An 18,861-nucleotide genomic window follows, 5' to 3' on the forward strand; every position below is an offset into this window, starting at 1 on the left:
AAGACAGACATTTAGAACTACAATGAGATGTTAGGCTAGAAATGCTCAGTAGGCTCAGCTAATGAGGTGTCACTGCAACGCTGACAGCTTTGTGGAGACACATGAGTTTTTTCTATCCTTCATCACAGCGATGTGACTGCAGCATCCCATGCATTTATGCCTGCGTCTGGTTATTTTCAAAGGGCTCATATGTCAGGAAAAGAGGGAACTCCAAGTTGAGCCTGCAGAGCTCATTTCCAGCAGGTTGTACAATACCTGCTGACTTTCTCTTCTCCACTCACTCCATATCAGGCCACAGTTCCACAGAGACAAGACACCGTTGCCGCTGAAAGACACAGTTCTGTCCTCCCCAGGGACTGCCCCACCATTACACCAATTTCCTGCTGTAGTGTCAGGTCAGAAAATTAATCTTTATCAGAACTAACCTAGGCAAAAAGGGAAAACAGATCTGCGTTTTGACTGCTTATTTGTATAACCCAAATACTTGGCTTGGGAGGGAAAGGATGGAGCAAGATGAGGCACAGGGGCAAGAGCAGCAGAGCTGTTGGCCTGTGAAACTGTGGCCACAGGTTTAGATCCTATTGCATGCACTTGCCTGGTTCTTTCCCAGATATAACTGTCTTACCTAATAATCAACACCATTTTACTTGTGCTTACTGTTACTCCCTTTGTTTCTATCACAGCAACTTAATCTTCCCCCTTCCACTCCTGCAGGAGGCTGACTCTTTCGGGGGATGAAGGAGCAATACACCCAAGCTGTGAAGGTCTCTCACTTCTTTAACATCTTTGCAGTGGCCCTGCCACACTACTACAGCATCCCTAAGATTACTTCATGAAAGCAAGCACAGCTTATTCTAAATACCTTCTTTAACAAGTTTTAGATTTGAATTGACCATTAAATACAAAGTGAATTAAATTTATAGCTATGCTACATGCAGCGGAGATGAAGGACAAATCTAGCAGTCCCTCTTCAATCTCACTAATGCATACAGAAGTTAGCCATTTAGCATAACACTTTTAACCTGCTTTTGAATGTGTATTATTTTCAACAGAAAACTGAGACGACATTCCAAGAACTAGTGAAAGCTAAACTAGCAAAAGAGGCATAGAGAACAGAAACTCTTCCTCAAAGAATGAGGACAGGTCACCTTTGCAGAATCAGAAACGTCTTGCTTCAAAAATTAATAAGGATTTCAAAACTTTTAGCTATTATGGGCTTTGGCACGAGTAGCAAGTTCAAGGGCTTCTCTCCCAGAACCAATCTCCACAGAAGCCAGCTAATTTAGCACCATTCTCAGCAGAAACACTTCTGAGGAACTTGCTTTTACAGATGTGATAAGCGACAGGAGAAGCCCGATCTGGCTATGCTCCCCCCCTGCCCCTTCCCCAGTAAAATTCCTCAATAGAAATATGGTAACAGGATCCCTTTACCAGCAAACCATGGGAACTCTGACCTGGGCTGAATTACAGAGGGAATCACAGTGTGCTGTTGTGCATTGTTTATTCTAAATACTCTGAGATCTGATCAGAAAAGATAAAGAATACTTTAGATTTAGAATTTAAAACAAATTCAGTATGTATATTATATAAACTTTTATTTACATAAGGCATCAAAATTGCCCTTTTTAACAAAAGGGTCATTTTCCCTTTTACCAATACTTTGGTGAAAGAAACATCACATTTAGTAGACTAATATTCACTGGTATACTTGTTCTGAACAAGCAGGTACAATCCAACGTACAAGATGAAAAACCAAACACAAAAGATCTAAGCATACTATTTCATGAATCACTCTGTAGAACAAAGAATTAAGGCTTGTTTGCATCACGATGATCAATCATGCATAATTTATTCCCACAAAGAATAAAATTCATTTCCAACTGGAGCAGGAATAGCAAAAGAAGTAGTCCGGTATAATCCCCATATTGTCTACATCAAAAAACAATTTGGCATCTTAGAAATTAGGTTGAGAAGTAGGGGGAAGGAGAGAGGAAAACAGAAAATGGCCCTTGCTTCAAAATGCTTTATAAGCATTTCCAGTGTCCATTTGCAGGGACTCTTCAGTTTATAAAGGAAAAACAGGACTTTCAAGGACTGAACTAGAAACATTTTCAGAAAGACTAAAGTTATGGTTCTACTGATCATGAATATGAAATATGTAGAGAAAATACATTGTTTGGAATAATGAATTCCACACTGAGATCCCCAAGTAAATGGCATATATACATTGAGCTGAACCTGTTTAATAGGTCTGATTTATAAAAATGGTAAACCTGTATTATTTTTCGGCCTGATTTAATAATTCCTGAGTTTTAGATCACTGCTGAGCCACAGCAGACAAAACTCTGAATGATGTAGTGAAAAGTTTTGCAAATCACTTTCAACATTAGCACACATTTTGTTCAGCAACTTTCAATCATCAATAAAAGTCAGTCTTCTGGGTCCTTCATTTTTCATCCACCGACGATATCTCTTCCATCGGGGATCCATGGCCATCTTCTTCTTTAACTCCTCCTCTTGTTCTCGTTTATAGACCTGATAGACAGACAAAAGTTTTTAATAAAGCTGAAGAAACAGCTGAAGTGAGGCGGATGTAACAGCTCAAGGAAGGTATAAGCCTTCATAGTTCACCCATTCACCAGCTTATTGTTTTTACAGAAGACTGAATTGCAACATAGAAGCAGACCTTGACCAACACAAAGGGTAGGAGTACCTTCAGCCAAGGAGCATACTGGCTGTAGTTGAGATGCTTTGCATTGTTGCTGAGAGCAGAACTACCTCCTTGTAAGATGGTGCTGCAAGCTCCAAAACTTTTTTTGCTAAAGAACTAGATGCTCATGCAATTGATAAAATAAAATTTACAGTAAAGAACTGCTAATGCTCAGAAAGCTAAATTTTGAGTCCCTTCTCAGCACACACACTGTTCAATGCAGTTGTTCAGCTCCTCCCTTCAGTTGTTTTCCCATTTCAAAGTCATTGTCTAGATAGAATACTGCTATGGAACTTTTTATTCCTAATTAAGTTTCGCAACTAAGTTAATATCTCTGCATCAAGTATTGGCAGTACCAAATGATAACTAATTACATTCTGTCAAGAAATGGTGTCATTGTAATGAAATCTACAATTATCAGCAAAATCAAGTATCTAAAAAAAGCAACAGCATCTGCATTTTTATTCTGGAAGGCAGTTTATATAGATGCAGCCAGTGTAAATCTCAACACCATAAAGGTTTATGTCATCTCAGTGTCATCTGAATTCTTCCCAGAAGGGAACTAAATTTAAGGTTCTGCTATGCATGAACAGGATTTTAAAAATATTATAGATAGCTTTATAAATACACTAACTTAATGCTCAGTGATCATACAGGTCTTAAGAATTCTTAGGAAAGTGACAGAGGGGAAAAAAAAAAATAAATGTGGAGCTCCATGATGTACCCGTGTATTGAATTCTTGGTCTTTTGCATCCTAAAAGGACACTGGAAAACTGAACAATGTGCAGATAGGCATCTCCAATGACCAAAGAACACAGAACCTTTCGGGGAGAAACACCTAAGCATATTTTTCAGCCTAGAAAAGACATGACTAAATTTCAAGTAAGGATATGGTACTGGTACACAGGAGCACAGGTAGCACAAGAAAACAGAATAAAGCATGATTATTCTCCATTTCCAATAATACAAGAACCAGCAGGTGTCTGGGTGGCTTCAAAAAACCCATCTTCTACATGTATTGCTGAACTCATGACCAGATGGCACAGCAGACACTGGAAGTTTTAATGCATTCAAGGAGCGACTAGATAAATTTATTACAGAAAAACTCATTAAAGCAATTACCTACAAAGACAGCACTTCCTTTTCAGGAAGTCCCAAAGCTGCAAACTATACTGGATAAATATTGCTATATAGGTGCAACTTTCTTGTATTCTTCACTAAAAATCAACTGCTGGCCACCACAGGAGATGAGTTTGGGCTAAACAGACTTCGCTTCTGGCAAATACAGCTCTTTCATATTCAGTGACCAAAACATCACTGGTTAGAAACAGCACGGATCCCAAAGCATGTCATTTTTTCTCTACAACAGGATATCCATCCTATCTTACTTTTTCCATATAACATCTGCGTTGACTAGTAACATTACTTTATCTTCAGACTTCCAGATTTTCTAGCAAACCCATCGTAATTCAACATGTATATGTACCTGTTGGCTAATCCTTTCCCTACATTAGCATCAATTTTACTATTTTCCTCTTCAAGTTTCCGGATTAATCCACCCCTGCCTACTTTTAAAGAAGCATTCTCTTATCTTTGGTGCCCTGCCAGCAGCAAAGGCAGTTCTGCCACCACCCCATTTCTTTTCCCACCATACGCAGAGCAGCAGCAACATCTCTTCCCCCTAAGCAGGCCAAGTTCATATTCTCAGTTTCTCTTCTAGAAACCTCCCACCCAGATGGCCCACAGATGAGCTTCTGTGGAACAATACAACTGTTTTGTCAATCTGCCACCCCCCAACATCCCAAGTCATTCTGGACTGCAAATTCCATGCTGTGGCTAATGTTCTTTCACTGCTCTCACAGAAAGCTTAAAAAAAAAAATTACATATTGACTATTTAGTAACTGGCTGTCCATGGCAAGAGTAGCAGTTGTGCCCAGTGGTATTTCATATACCATCTTTACTTGAATAGGTGTACAGCACAGCAAGAACAGTCCCTGACTCACTGAAAGCCAAAGAACTATCAAGGGACAGTTTAAAAAAAAAAAAAACAAGCTAGGAATTAATAGCTTACAAGACTGATGAAATAGGAGTTTCAGATGATCCAGGTAATTCTTACTACAAATTATTACTGTTTGGAGAACGGTCTTCAACCTTTGTCATACCACATTGTTATAAGAAAGCCTTTAATCAGATTCAACTAAATCTTGTATGCATAGATTCCCTAACAATCACAGGTGGATATCCCCTGACTGAGCAAATCCCTTCCTATATCCACGGGCATGGTCAGGAGCTGTTGTCTACCAGTCCATGAGCATAAGAAGTTGAAGAAAACACATCGAGTGGTTGTCTACCAGTTTTCAATTTAGAAAGCAATAGCTAAAATTGAAGCAATGCTTCACACAGCCCCCTCCCAAGCACCTTCACAAAATAGCTGTTCTTATTCTGGGAGCACTGAATAACTAACATTAGCTTTTCCACCAGAGCCACCCACCTCATAGTTTTCTCGTATCCACAGTTGCCGTTCAAGAAAGGTCTCTTTTTGATGATCTTCTAGGCTGTCAAACTGAGACTGAGACATTTTCATGTACCTTCGTATGATATACAGCTTCTCTTCCACACCGTACTCTTGCCCTTTAATAGTGAAACAATAAATCCACCAACAGTACCAAACTATGTATTTGCACAAGTAAAAAGGAGTGAGAAGGATCTGAAATAGAAGGATATCATATATCTTGGGCTTCTGATAACCGCCTTTTATATCTATTTTATTTTTAATAATGTCTTTGATGATTTCTTCCTCTTCTTCACGAATTTCTTCTTTAGACCGCCTGTTCTTGCCTTTTTCTTTAGTCTTGTTCAGTAAACCTTGTTGCCTGGCAATCTCAGTAGCTTGTATACGGTATTTTGGCACCGTAGCCAGGTAGTTGATAGCTTCATTGTAACTACTCCACCAGCTGAAGAACTGTAATTGAAGAACAGTAAAAGTAAAAACCGTGTTTTTATACAGACACATTCCTATTTGGAGGTTTGCCAGGAAAAAAAAATAATGCTGTCATACACCTTTAACCACAATTACATTACAGCAAGGGTAAAAACTGAAGATAACAGTACTTCTTCTGCAGTATTACAGAAGCTATAATGATTCCTCCAAACTTACTAAGGCACCTGAAAAACAGATGTATAGATGTATATCTCACAGCAATATACAGTGACGAGGAAGGACAAGCAGACACTGTTCAGATTGGTTTTGTTCACGAGAAGATGGTAACCTCCTAAAGGTTAATGCTAGGCTGTGCCGGCTATTCTCAGAAGCCCTCTGTGCTGGTTTTGGCTGGGATAGAGTTAATTTTCTTCATAGTAGCTAGTATGGGGCTATGTTTGGATTTGTGCTGAAAACAGTGTTGATAATACAGTGATGTTTTCATTATTGCTGAGCAGTGCTTACACAGAGTCAAGGCCTATTCTGCTTCTCACCCCACCCCACCAGCGAGTAGGGCAGGGGTGCACAAGAAGTTGGGAGGAAACACAGCTGAACAGCTCACCCCAACTATGGATTTATAAATAAAGTAGCTGCTATATGAACATTTCATTATAAAATTGTTACCCATTTATAACAGTTAATTAAACATGGATTAAGTAGGTGACAATCTCATTAGCCTGACAGGATTCACTTTACAAGATTCAACATCACACTCTAATCTCCAGCTACCCTCTGAATTTCAATGGGGGGAAAAAAACCAAACAAAAACCCAGAAATATAGTGCCTAGGGTGAACATGTCTTATTGGGGCAACTTTTTAAGAAAAGCAGCGTTTCACATCGTTCACCAAGACAAAGGGCAGACAAAGACACGTTATACAACCTTAACAAAGGCCCAGAAGCAGAAACAACAGAAAGCAAGAGAGAGACAAATCAGTTTACACCGACATTTACACTAAATTTGCAATCATCTGGCAGCTGGACTGCAGGAAAGTGAGTGTCTCCACTTACAGCCAAAATAAGAAATAAGAGGTGAAATGAAACTCTGCCATTGTACGTAAGTCTGAAGAGAGATTAAGTATTTGGCTGCATATGCCATTGGATATTATTCCAAGCTCTCAAATTCTGATCAACATATTTTTGTTTTAACTTCCAATATCCCACTAAAAAGTGAGCTACCTGCACCACAGAAAAAGCTGTATCTTCATCTCTTAAAACTTTTTTGATATTTTTAATGATGTTTTGAACCAGTAATCTAATAGATCCTAAAGAAAAGAGTTATACATCTTCTTCCACTTAAATATTTGTCAGCAATAACACAAGTTTTCTCATCTAAAACACAGCCTGTTTTCTTGACCTTGGATCTACCACCTTCAGAGCAAACTTTGCTGAACCAAATTCACTTCTCTCCTGACTTCACTGTGGTGTTTAAAATACACTGCAATGTAAGATTCACACATTAGTAAACTCCTGATATTCAGTCCTATCATCTGAATTGAGTCTTGAATTTAGTTTGCAACTGGTCTCTTTTTTAAAAAACTACTTATGCAGCTTGACAAACTGACACACGCTTATTTGGAGCACTAGTCCTGCCTGTGCTCAGGAACAGGCTATTCTGAGCCTGCCATGAAGAACTAAGTAACTTCTTAAAAGCTGCATTTGTCTCTGGGAAATATCCTACCATTAAAAGAAACTAATCTCTACCTTTGCCCAAGGTACCAAGGGCAGTCAAAAATCTGCTCAGTACATCCTGACTTCAGATTTGTTATGGACACCACACAGAAGTTTACCACAGCAGATAGGAATGGGCCTCCTCACTGACACTGTTTAATACCTGGCACGTTACGAGAGCTGCAGATACTTCTCTTCCTGTTCACAAACTGACTGAGCAGTGCCACGTAAACATGAAATTTTACCTGAAACATGGAGATGGCACACACCGTAACTAGAATCACTATTCTCACATCCACTTTAGGTGCCAATCTCCTGCTGTAGTAGTGATAATAATGCCTGTAATACTCTTCAGGATGATCCAACATGTAGTCGTAATCTTTACGCGTTTCTTCATCCTGCAGGATGAGACGAAAAACATGCATAGGTTCAGATTCCTGTTTTCACTTACTCTTGTTACAGCTGTGTTTTACATCTCATTAATGACCATGCTGCTATAAAATTGGCAATAGCTCGACCAAGTATGAAACACAGACGAAAATCTTTGGTCTTTTTCTCATATTCTCAATTAATTTGTTCTCACAGTCATCTGCCCGCACACATCTGACATATGTGGTCTTAAATGCATAAGCACGCACCGCATGAAGACCTTTAATACTGAAATAAAGACAGGCAACTGAAATCCACATAGTAAGTATTTTTAACTTCAGAATGGGAAATCCAGATGGACTAAAGTTAATAAATATTGCTCAGGAAAAGATTTTCGGATAAGAACCTATTAGATTGTTTTACAAATCTTTTAGAATTAGCTTACAGGGCTGTGGAATCTGTCAAATGGAAGGCCATTTCAAAACCTCATTGTTCTCATTTTCTCAGAGTTTTTCTCATTTTCACCCATGTAATTAAGAGAGGAGAAATTTAATTTTGTCAGCCTCAACTGCATTCCTTTCCTACCCAAAAAAAGTTCCCTTTTCTCTCCTTTGCAGCCTCAAAACACTTGCAGGTTTCTTTCTTCCATTCCTGAGTTCCGTCTTTGTCAAGCCACACGAATTTTGCCCTGATAAGCCTCCCTTACAGATCCCATATGCTACTCGAGTCACTGTTACTTTTTTGTTTAAAAGCGTATCTCTAAGATAAAGCCCAGTCCATTTTAAATACAAAGGGATTTTTCAAGAGAACAAATTCTAAATACAAAGGGATTTTTCAAGAGAACAAATTCTAAATACAAAGGGATTTTCAAGAGAGCCGTCTTCTCCCTCCTGCACTCCTGGACTGGCTATTGAAGAAGGTTTTTCGGGCTTTTTTCCCCCCTCCCTGACTGCTGGTAGGAAGCAAGCCGTCTAAGTCCACACAACGGAATGCAAAACCGAAGCTGCAGAGCCTGCCGCGATGCACACAGGTGTAAACCCGAGAGGCTCTGATCCTCCCCCAGGGAAGAGGCACCTGCGAGATGCACACAGCCAAAGTCCGGCAGAATCCCGATGTTTAAGCCGGATCTCTTTCGATTTTCGATATACGCTTCAGAGACAGACGCAGCAGGGGAGTCGCAGCCGTCGAGCAGACTTTGGAGGGGATTATGCACCTTTCAGCGTTTCTTAAAGCCACGGCTTTTCTTCTGGCAACGTGCGCTTGCTTAATTTTGCTGCCTGCTGTTAAGGCGCGAGCTGCCCATATGCCAAGACGGGCGATTTAAGCATCGGTAAACGAGAGAGGCGAGAAGCGTGCCCCGCACGGCGTTCGCCCCCACGCCGCACCTACTCGCCTGGACGCCGCCTCCGCTCCCGAAGCCAGACCGCCGAGGGAAGCGGCGGCGCGGGCAGACGCGATGCGGGGCCGGGCGCCCTGCCTGCCTGCCCGCTGCCTGCCCGCCTGCCCCGCTCCCCGGCCCGCCGCCGCCGCCCCCCCCGCACGGCCCCCGGGGCGGCCCCCTCCGCCGGCCCCCCGAGCTGTCTCTTACCGGAGCGGCTCCGGCCGCGGCGGCGGTCCCGCTCTCTCACCTTGAGAGTCTCGTAGGCGGTGGCGATGAGGAGGAACTTCTCGTGCGCCGCCTGCGGGCCGCCGCCGCCGCCCGGCGCGGCCGGGTCCCCGCGGTAACGGTCGGGGTGGTACTTGCGGGCCAGCTGCCGGTAGGCGCGGGCGATCTCCGCCTTGCTGGCCTGCCGGCTGACGCCCAGCACCTCGTAGCACACGCGCCGCCCGCAGTACAGGCCCTCCGTCAGGCCCCGCGCCGCCCGCGGCAGCAGCGCCGCGCACAGCCACAGGCACAGCAGCCATCGCCGGCCCGGCCCAGCGCCGCCGCCCGCCGCCGCCATCTCACTGCCGCCGCCGCCGCCGCCGCCGCCGGGGCCCACGCCGTGCGCAGGCGCGTGCGCGCGGCCGGGGGGGCGGGGCCGGCGGGCAGGAGGCGGGGCCTTCTGTCGCCTCCGCGGCGGCCGCAGGCCCAGGGGTTTGGGGCAGGTCTGCCCCGCGGGGAGCGGGGTCGCGACAGAAAAGGGGTCGTGATAGAGCCCGGGCTTGAAATTCCTGTCTTTTCCCCGAATTTCCAATTCTTTCTTCCAGGGAAGAACCTCTTGAAATACTCCCTGAACCCGTCTTTAATTTAAGCTCCCTCTTGCAGAGTTCGGGTTTCGCTCTCTGTTTTCTGTTGGATCAATGTGATTTAACTGGCAGCCCCCAGAACACCTCCCTGTACATACATACTATACATACCCCGCGGAAGGTATGTCGGGGAACGCTCCTGCTGCTGTTGTCTGATGTATATACAGCTACCCTTGATGATGGTGGCAAAGGAAAGGGTGTTAAAATCCTTTAAAATGGACATTTGGCCTCACAGCTGCTATAGCAGGTGTGCCGCCTTAGATCTTTTTTTACACAAAGACTTGGTTTGGAAACGAGGACTACATCTCTGCTTCAGTATAACCGGCAGGAACATTCACTCGATATTGGACCTTTCCCAGGAAAATCAGATTTATGCTTGATGCTGGAAATATCCACCACAGAAATGCTCAGCTCATCAGAGAACACATGCTGTTCTTCTGCTAGAAATGAGTTTGCATCTTATACTTCTGGCCTCCTCTGTCTGTCTCCTTTTTGCATTAATAAATGTTTATCATTTCCTTGAGAGGTGGATGAGTCCCAAATCTGCTTCCTCCAAAAATTTCCACCTCTTTGCAGCTCGTTAGAGTCCAGCCCCGCAGCGTTGGAGGCTGACATTCAACTCCTCAGATCCTAAGCTTAACAAATAAAGCAAAAATTGCCCGCAGCCAGTTTTGTCACACCCCACGCCCCCCCCCCCCCTTTTTTTTTTGAGTTAAGAAAGCAGCTAGTTCTTTGACACTGTGTAACCTGGGGCTCGCTTCTGCCAAGAAGAACTGGCTCTGGAGCTGTTGGGAGAGGTCACCGGCTGACCCCATGCCATCTGCAGGCAGCATTAAAAAAGCTGGCAAATGGGCGCCACACTGTCTGCTGTCAGTTATACTCCAGCGGTGTCTTGTTTTAGCGTCTTGCCAACTTGCTCCTTACAGAGATTACACGTGGCACCGATGAGCTCAGGAGGAAGATGCCGTGTGGTGGTCATGCCTCTCTCCCGCAGTCTCAGCAACACCAATCCAGCATGTAAGGTATTTTACGATGCAGCTTTCTCCCTTTACTTAATGACTTTGGAATACAATAGCTCAGCAGCAATGGTATTGAACTTTTTAAAAAAAAAAAAAAATGATATTCCTAAATATGTGTTTGTCATGCATGCTGACCCACGGCCACCTCCGCACGGGAGACGGAGGCACCAGGGAAGGTGCTCGGAGGCGGCGGTGCCCAGCAGCTATGCCGGCTGCTGCCAGCACTGGCACTGAGGCCTCAGGCCGAGGCAGCCACAGCCCAGGAGGCGGCTGAGGAGGGCTGCCCACCGGCAGGCTGCCGGCAGGGACCGGGGCTGGGCCGGGATGCCGGCGGGGCTGCACCGGGCTGTGGGTCGAGCTGTGCCAGGCTGTGGGCGGGGCTGTGCCAGGCTCTAGGCGGGGCTGTGCCAGGCTGTGGGCGGGGCTGTGCCAGGCTGTGGGCGGGGTACGCCGCCCGCGGGCTGCTAGCGGCACCGACCGCCGAGAGGGGGCGCAGCTGCGCCGTCCGCGGCGCCCCGGGCCGTTTCCCTCCTCCGCCCCGGTCGAGAGCGCGGATCGCGCCGCGGCCGTCATGGAGGTCAGCGCGGACTCGGGTCAGTCTGCTGCCCCCCGCTGCCCCTCTCCTTGGGATCCACCGGGAGCCGAGGGCGGGGGCGGGGGGGGCGCCGGTACAGTCCCCCGCCGCGCCCGAGCGGCGCCGGCGGACCGGTGCGTGTGCGCGGCGGGGGCGGGCGGCGGGGACGATGGCTCAGCTCTTTCTAAATATAAAACGGCGGTGACGGGAGGGCGGGCGCCGCCGGGCCCCGCCGTCCCTCGCGGCGGTTGGCGTCGGGGAGAGCCACAGAGAGAAGAAGGAGGAGGAGCGGGAGCCGGCAGCCGGCAGCCGCCTCGGTGCCGGTGCCTGTGCCGAGCCGGCAGCGGAGGAGAGGGGCGGGAGGCGGGGAGCGGTCGGGGCCGGGCGGCTGCGGTGCGTCTCTCACCGCCTCCCCTCCCTCCCCAGCTGGCAACATGGCTGCGGCCGCCGCGGCTGCCCAGGACGAGCTCAGTAAGTGGCCGCGGCGCCGGGGGCTCCCGATCGGGCGCCGTCCCCGCGGGGGGCGAGCGGGCGCGGGGCGGCGGCAGGGCCGGGCCGGGCCGGGGGCTCTCCTTGGCGGCGCCCCCGCTGCGACGGGGCCCGGCGAGGCGGTAACGGCGGCGGGGCCGGGCCCGGCCCTGGGCAGCCATGTCGGGAAGCGGAAACTGAAGGCTGCGGCGGCAGGGGCGGCCTCCCTCAGCCCCGGCCCCTCCGCGGGCAGGGAGGGCTCGCTGCGGCCTGCCGGGCCTGCGCCTTCTCCCGCCGCTGGCCGGCTGCGTGACCTTGCGGGGCCGCCCCGCCTGCTCGGTGGGGAGGAGGCGGCGGCTCCTCGCCGAGAAGGGAGCCCGCGGGGGCGGCTGCCGGCGTGGCCTGGGGCGGCGGGGCGCAGAGCCGGCAGACCCCCCGGTGCAGGGCTAGCATCAGCAACCCGCTGCCCCTCTAGCCCCGCTGCCTGAAAGGGCGAGCAGCAGCTCTTGCCTGCCGGCGCTTGCTCTGCTTTCTTCGATCGCCGTCTTTTAACTACAGAACCAATGTAAAAATAATGTACGCTGAAACATTAATGGGTTCGCGCAGACCCCTTATGTACTGTAAGCGCAGTGCTACGTCTCACGGTAGGTATGTAAGCGCATCCTCAGCCGCTGCAGCTCTCTGCACATGATTAGAGCAGCCAGAATCGGAGGTGCATGCTTCTGTCGCCAAGCGTGCAGGGCAGGGGAAGCCCAGCTCTCTGTTCTTGTCACCTCCAAATCCCTTTCTCAGTCCAGTGCAGAAAACGATCGGCTTCTCTTTGGAGAAGCCTATGAAACCTTAAAGAAGGGTTTTTCTTTCCCTGTCTTGGAATAGAGCTAGTTCTTAGACAACTGTGAAGAGTTAATAGCAAGATAATGTATGACTCAGCCGAGTGAGAGGGCCTTTGGTTGCCCTGAAATAGTACTGGCAACCACCAGAGAGGAAGGGCAGAAGAAATACTTTGAGCATATTTTGTGCTATTGGCTTTCAGTTCTAGGGCATTTCTGTGTGATGTGTCACTTTGGGGTTTTTTGTTGCTCTCGGTGTGCTGCTGTGTAGATAACATCCTTGTTCTGCTCTTTGTTAGATGTTACTGGAACTAGGCTGAGTGGAATAAGGCATGCGGTAGTGGTGGGGATGTCCTTTATGTAGCCAAAGAGCCAGGATCTCACGGTGGAGTAAGAAGGATCTTTTAGTTACACTGATCCATGAATTGGCGGACACAAATGCCAAGCTATTTATTCCATTGACAACTGGGATAAATTGTAATCATGACCATGAAAGACCTCACTGCTGCTGTCATCCAAGAGATTCTATTGTCAGTTTTACAGTACTAACATGATTCCCCTTGGTGAAACCAGTCAGTGTGAGATCTCTTGCTTGTAACTCCTCAGCTTTTAGCTGTGTGTAATGTAGGTTCCCAGCCTCCAAATCTGATCCTGCAAAAAATTACTCCTCAGCCATGTGCCGGTTGCTACACAGCCCTTTGTGTTAAGCTGCGGTGAAAGGGCAAATGTCCTTAGATTGAGATTCATGTTAATAATTATATGATATCATTGACGTTATTTGACCACTGCATCCTTCAGAATTGAGGGATTTTTATAGGTTTGGTTAGAAATCTTTTTTTGGAGGGGGGGAGGAAAGAGAGTGGATTTTTTTTGTTTTGGTTTTTTTTTTTCCCTAGTACCTCATCTGTCACTGAATAGAAAGTACTGTAGTCTTAAATAAAAATTAAAGCTAATGGGAAAAGGGTAATTTCATGTAGAGAAAGAGAGGGAAACTAAACAGCCTCCATGTGGGCCTACTGTCTTTTGATACATTTAAGTAGTTAAATTTCAGCATATTTGGAAAGCAATCTGTTCCTTTTTAGGATGATGAGTAGTCCCAAAATAACAAGAATAATTACTACTAGTTTTAGTTCGGAAAACCGGTTTTCCTTGCTTTATATACACATGGCTATAGGAAGCTTTGATCTATAGCTCCAGTCAAACACATAAACTCTTACTGTTTGCTTAAACTCTGTATAAGGGTGCTTACCATTTTAGAGAACAAATTGTTTGAAGGCAGCATAAGAATGGGGACATGGCAGTTTAAAAATTAATGCAAAATCAGTAAATTGGCCCTGAAGCTGTAAAAGTTCAGATGCAAGAGAAGGGAAAGTTAATCTTGAGTAAGAATAGTCAGCCGCTTGGAGAGAGCCTAAGGCTGACATACTGCAAATATTTGGATTTCAGTATGCCATTCAAGCTTTTATATAAGCTTTTCTATAAAATGGAAGAATAGGATGAAAAAAGATAATATATCCCCCCTCCCCCAGGCCTTCCCAGGCTTTTCCAGACAGATCTTGTAAAATAACCTGGTGACTGGCCTACTTTTACAAATGCCCCCTTAAGTGCTTTGGCTGCAGGCACACAATGGTAGAGCCAGGAATAGAACCAGCAAATCCTGACTCACTGTTTGCTACTGTAGTCATACTAGATATATTTTCTCCCAGAGTCTAACACCATTTGAACAAGAATTTGACTCCTATTTTAGTAGTGGCACAATAGGCGAGAACTTTATTCTTTTTTCTGCATGCGGAATAGTGCAGAAACAATTGCTTTGCTCTGGAGGGACTGAAGGGTGTGTTTGAGCTTTTGCTTTAGCAGGGACATGCCCCTAAAACTACCCCTGCCATCCAGGCAGTGAAGTTGAAAAGCTCCTGTGTCTAGTACTCTTTATTTGGTGTAAGGCCTTTTGGAGAAAATGTGGGGGATGCTAGTGTGATGTAATGGCTCTACAGAGTTCAGATGGTGGAGGAGGGTGGGGGGTTTTTTGTTTGATTTACTGAAACAGCTCTAGAAATGCTTTAATGTAACAGTCCCACTAATCTGTGAAACAGACACTTTTCAGGAAAGTAAAGATAAATTCTGGCTTTATGCACAGAATTTTGCTGTCCCACTCTGCTCTGTTTTGCAGAGGACTCGGACTCTCTTTTCAGTTCCTGGGATGCTTTTGTGGTGATAGTTAAATTATGAAGTACGGTTAGCTTGACTTGTCCTAGCCCCAGTAGTTTCTTGAGTCAGTTTTCATAAAAAGAAGGGTGTGTGTTTTACTTGATACTCAACTACACAAATATACATTGCTGAGGGGTCTGTGCAGAATAGCTGACGTGCTGGGCATAATATCTATGAATGCCAGAAGGAGCTAATTCTTTATCTTGTGTAAGGACAAGGAGGAGAACCTGGGCACATGAAATGGAACTGCGCTTAGCTGAACCTAGAGGAGATTTCTTTGAGAAAAAGATGGATAAACAGTGAACTAGCTACCTCAGTAAGGCCAGGCATTCAAAGAGTTCACTTCCGTGATTTTAATTTAAAAAAAAAAAAAAAAAAAAGGAAGGGAAACACCCTTTCTAAAGGAAGGAAAACATTAAGCTGTTTATTTATTGACTTTATCCTTTCTGTGTCTTTCTCTCAGTTGTTCCCTTTGGCAAGCTACCGCATATAGCAGAACGGGAAGAAGGGGCATGTTGTTTCAGTGAGCAGGCTGGGGTTTTGCTGTTGGCTTGGGAGACTGCAAGATCAGTTCTGAAGTAACAAGACTTAGAAATAACTCTGACCCTTTTATGGCCAGTGTTGCGGGATTTGGAAGTTTTTAAAGCACAAGTTAGAGCCTTGTTGTTAAAAGTGACTTTCTTGTAAAATTTGTATATGTTATCTGTGTTTTGAAATCTATTCCTTTCCTTTTTGCATGAGGCGTGGTCATAAGTGCTGAAACCTGTATTCCTCCTTGTAGTCTTAAATGGAGACTGGAAAGAACCAGAAGTGAAACATGCATTTTCTCACAGATAGGTAACTGCATTGCCATGGTAACTTGGGGATTTCAAATTCCAAATACACCATGTCTTTTGACACAAGTTGGACGCTGCTGCTGGAAACAGGGATACAAAGATTTATCTTGTTTTCCTGCCACTTTGGTTCTTCTACATACAGTGAAAGGGAGCGTCTCTTCATATGCTACGCCTATTGTTAAATTCTGCATATTTATGTTCATCCTCTTGTAAACACTTCCCCCCCCCAAGAAAACACCACAAAAAATGAAATGTTGTGTGAAAATACTACACAGCAGCATGGAAAGAAGTTGTGATTGTGCCAAAATACATGAATATCTGTTACAAATTTTGCATGGACTTACTTGTATGTATTTTAAAAATAAAAGTACCCAGTATTAATTTTTCTACTCATACAGTTCATCCTTGGGTGTGGGTTTTGTTTTTTTTTTAATTCATAGTAAAATGTTGACTGTTGTAGCTGTGTCACACATACGATGTTTATAAGACTACTTATTAAAAGAGACATGATTTCTTGGGTGCTTTTTAATGTAGTGGGCAAGTCTGACAGGGTCTATGGTTGGCACATAGCTCATAAGCAGATTCTGGATGCTGTAGCAATCATCTTTCTTTCAAGAAATTGCTTCCAGCTTTCACATTTGTGAAGGGAAACTTGCAAGAGTATCCCGAAAATAATTAATTCACTGATGCACTGAAGGGTGGTAGTGATTTAATCTTATTTGGGTTATTCCTTCCAACAGTCCCTGGCAGAGCAAGGGGCTTTCCACAGTGGAGCGAACTAGAAGGCTCACAGTGATCTCAGTGCGCCCTACGCGTTTGCATTGCTTCTTACGTGCGAGTTTGTTCTTGGAGTGGTTTTTGTAGAGCACTGCAGGATAGGGCACAGGGTTTTCCAGTTGTGTTTCCAGTGAAGTCTCGTTCGTTTCCTCCTTTCTCCCTTTCACTTTGACTTTCTCACCAGTGTAAATAAGATAATGTCAATCTTTCGTTTTTTGGGTTTTTTTGTAAATTCTCTGGACTGCATTGAAAGTTGGTCCTTTGCCTCTGACAGCATGTTCTTCCCCCAGCCCCATGTTCATCAGAGTTGAACTGCAGTAAAATGACTACAGAAGTAATGTTATAAACATAGATAATTAGCTAATACAGAGGGTGCTACAGGTGACAACCAATACCAAGGAAATATTACAGTCCTAAATTTGAGATGAGGGTTTAATGTGAGATTGACGAAGGAGAAGGGTTTGCAAAATCTCAGATCTCTTACGTATAGGCTTTTTAGATGGGGATAAAGCTATACTTAAGTAAATGTCATCCCTCCATTACTTCTTTCTTCCAGTGCTTCCAGAAAACTTTAAAAATTATCTTTAACTGTATTAGCTTTCAAAAGGAAAAATTTTAAGAAGTGTGTCATTGCATGGACTGCATTTTAAGTTCAGTATTGGCTAGCAAAGGTAAAGACTGAGATGCATAAAACTTTCTAATTAAAATTCAGTGCTCTTACTGTCAAGTTGTGGTAAGATTGCTGTAGTAGTTAGTTTCAGTTGCTAAGGCTTATTCAAAATGGTTTGTGTCATCTTTTTTTTCTATGGTATGTAGCAAAGCAAGTTAGACCTCTTGCTTTACTTATTTTTATTATCATATATAACCTAGTGGTCCCCCCCTGAAATTACAACTGTGCAGTTTTACAGTCGGCAGTAGGGGCTGTAAAACTAGATGGAGAAGGTTTTGGCTTCGTTCTTAAAAACTTGTGAAGTGCACCATGTGGGAATGTGAGATGGGTTGTGAGCAAACCCTTTGTCTTGTTTGACATCTGATGCACAGTGGTCTGCTCGCTGGTGCAGGCTGGACAGGGAGGCTAGGTGAAGGTTGTGAAAAGACATAAGGCAAAGAGGGAAAGGAGCTTGCCCCATGCCAGCCAGCAGGTCTGCAACACACATGGAGGTAGGACACTGTATCTGAGTAGGACACAGTATGTGAGTCCCAGATACTGCGTCCCCGGCTCCTCTCCTGGACCATTGTGTGTGGTGCTTTAAATCTCCAGGGCTTATGCTTTCCCATAATGAATGCTGTCAGCTTGAGAGATGGTCTTAATTGTCAGTAGAATAAAAACTGGGGAGAAAATGGTAGATGAGCAATACTTGGGAGGGTTTATAGCTCTTTGTTTTCCTGTCCCGCTGCTATGGATACAGCCTGCATCGGCAGCACAGGAGAGTGCTGACAAACTCCTGACCAGTCTCTTAACTGCTGCCAGGCAGCTAGTCTCCTTGAATTTGCTGAAGAGTCCTGTCATGCTTATGGTTAAGGGAAGGACACCTGATGCCAGTATGAGGGCTTAAGTGACTAGGCAGCAGAGATATGGGAAAAGTAATAAATGTATCTCACAGGCAGCGTAAACAAGGAGGAAGCTTTTTGTTCCTCCTGATCTCTGTTACTATTCCAATTCTGGTTTCTGCTTGTAACAACAGAATAATGGAGGAATCTGGAAATGGGGTAGATGCTTGCAATTCAGTGCATTGCTGCACTTCCTGTGGGCACATGCAGAGTGGTTTCTGTACCTTTCGGAAGGTGTGTGTAGTCCAGTGGCTACCACAAATGGATTTAGAAATAACTTCACTCATGTTTCCTTACACTTAAGTCTGATCTGTTGCCATGTGAAAGAACATGTTGTTGGAAAGGTTCCTCAGTTGGCTTGCTTGAGGATGGTGGGTCTGCACTGATTTCCTGGAGTTCCAGGTCTGAGGGGAAAGATTTGATAATTTCATTCGTTGCTTGAGTTATTTCAGCTGCTTGGCATGGCCTAAGCAGTCCCCTAGTGCTGGCGGGGTCCTGAGACACTATGGACGTCCTGGAGGGGGAGATCATTCGGGATGGGGGGGGAGTATGACAGGAAAAGGAAGGTGAAGAGAGAAAGAAATCGTTAGGATTTAAAAAAAAATAATTGGAATGAGGTAAATGTCTTGAAGTCGTTGAC

General features: G+C 45.3%; 2 protein-coding genes across 3 annotated transcripts in view; one reads left to right on the top strand and one right to left on the bottom strand.

Moving 5' to 3' along the window:
* Window positions 1-1,832: 1,832 nt before the first annotated feature.
* On the bottom strand, window positions 1,833-9,672 carry DNAJC25 (DnaJ heat shock protein family (Hsp40) member C25). Its single transcript, XM_050913375.1, has 4 exons — window positions 9,358-9,672; window positions 7,606-7,758; window positions 5,203-5,673; window positions 1,833-2,535 (listed from the first exon to the last, which is right to left on the bottom strand). The coding sequence occupies exons 1-4, from the start codon at window positions 9,670-9,672 to the stop codon at window positions 2,413-2,415; spliced, it is 1,062 nt and encodes a 353-aa protein (XP_050769332.1). The 3' UTR covers window positions 1,833-2,412.
* Window positions 9,673-11,548: 1,876 nt separating this feature from the next.
* Window positions 11,549-18,861, top strand: part of ECPAS (Ecm29 proteasome adaptor and scaffold) — a 65,495-nt gene continuing 58,182 nt past the window's right edge. The window contains exon 1 of one of the 2 annotated variants that reach the window (XM_050912626.1): window positions 11,549-11,570. In XM_050912626.1, coding sequence (XP_050768583.1) covers window positions 11,549-11,570 — 22 coding nt within the window. Of the gene's footprint in view, window positions 11,571-11,968; window positions 12,023-18,861 lie in introns of those variants that run through there. The other variant, XM_050912625.1, reaches the window with a different exon arrangement.

This window comes from Gymnogyps californianus, chromosome Z (assembly GCF_018139145.2).
Source record: "Gymnogyps californianus isolate 813 chromosome Z, ASM1813914v2, whole genome shotgun sequence".
Taxonomy (NCBI): Eukaryota; Metazoa; Chordata; class Aves; order Accipitriformes; family Cathartidae; genus Gymnogyps; species Gymnogyps californianus.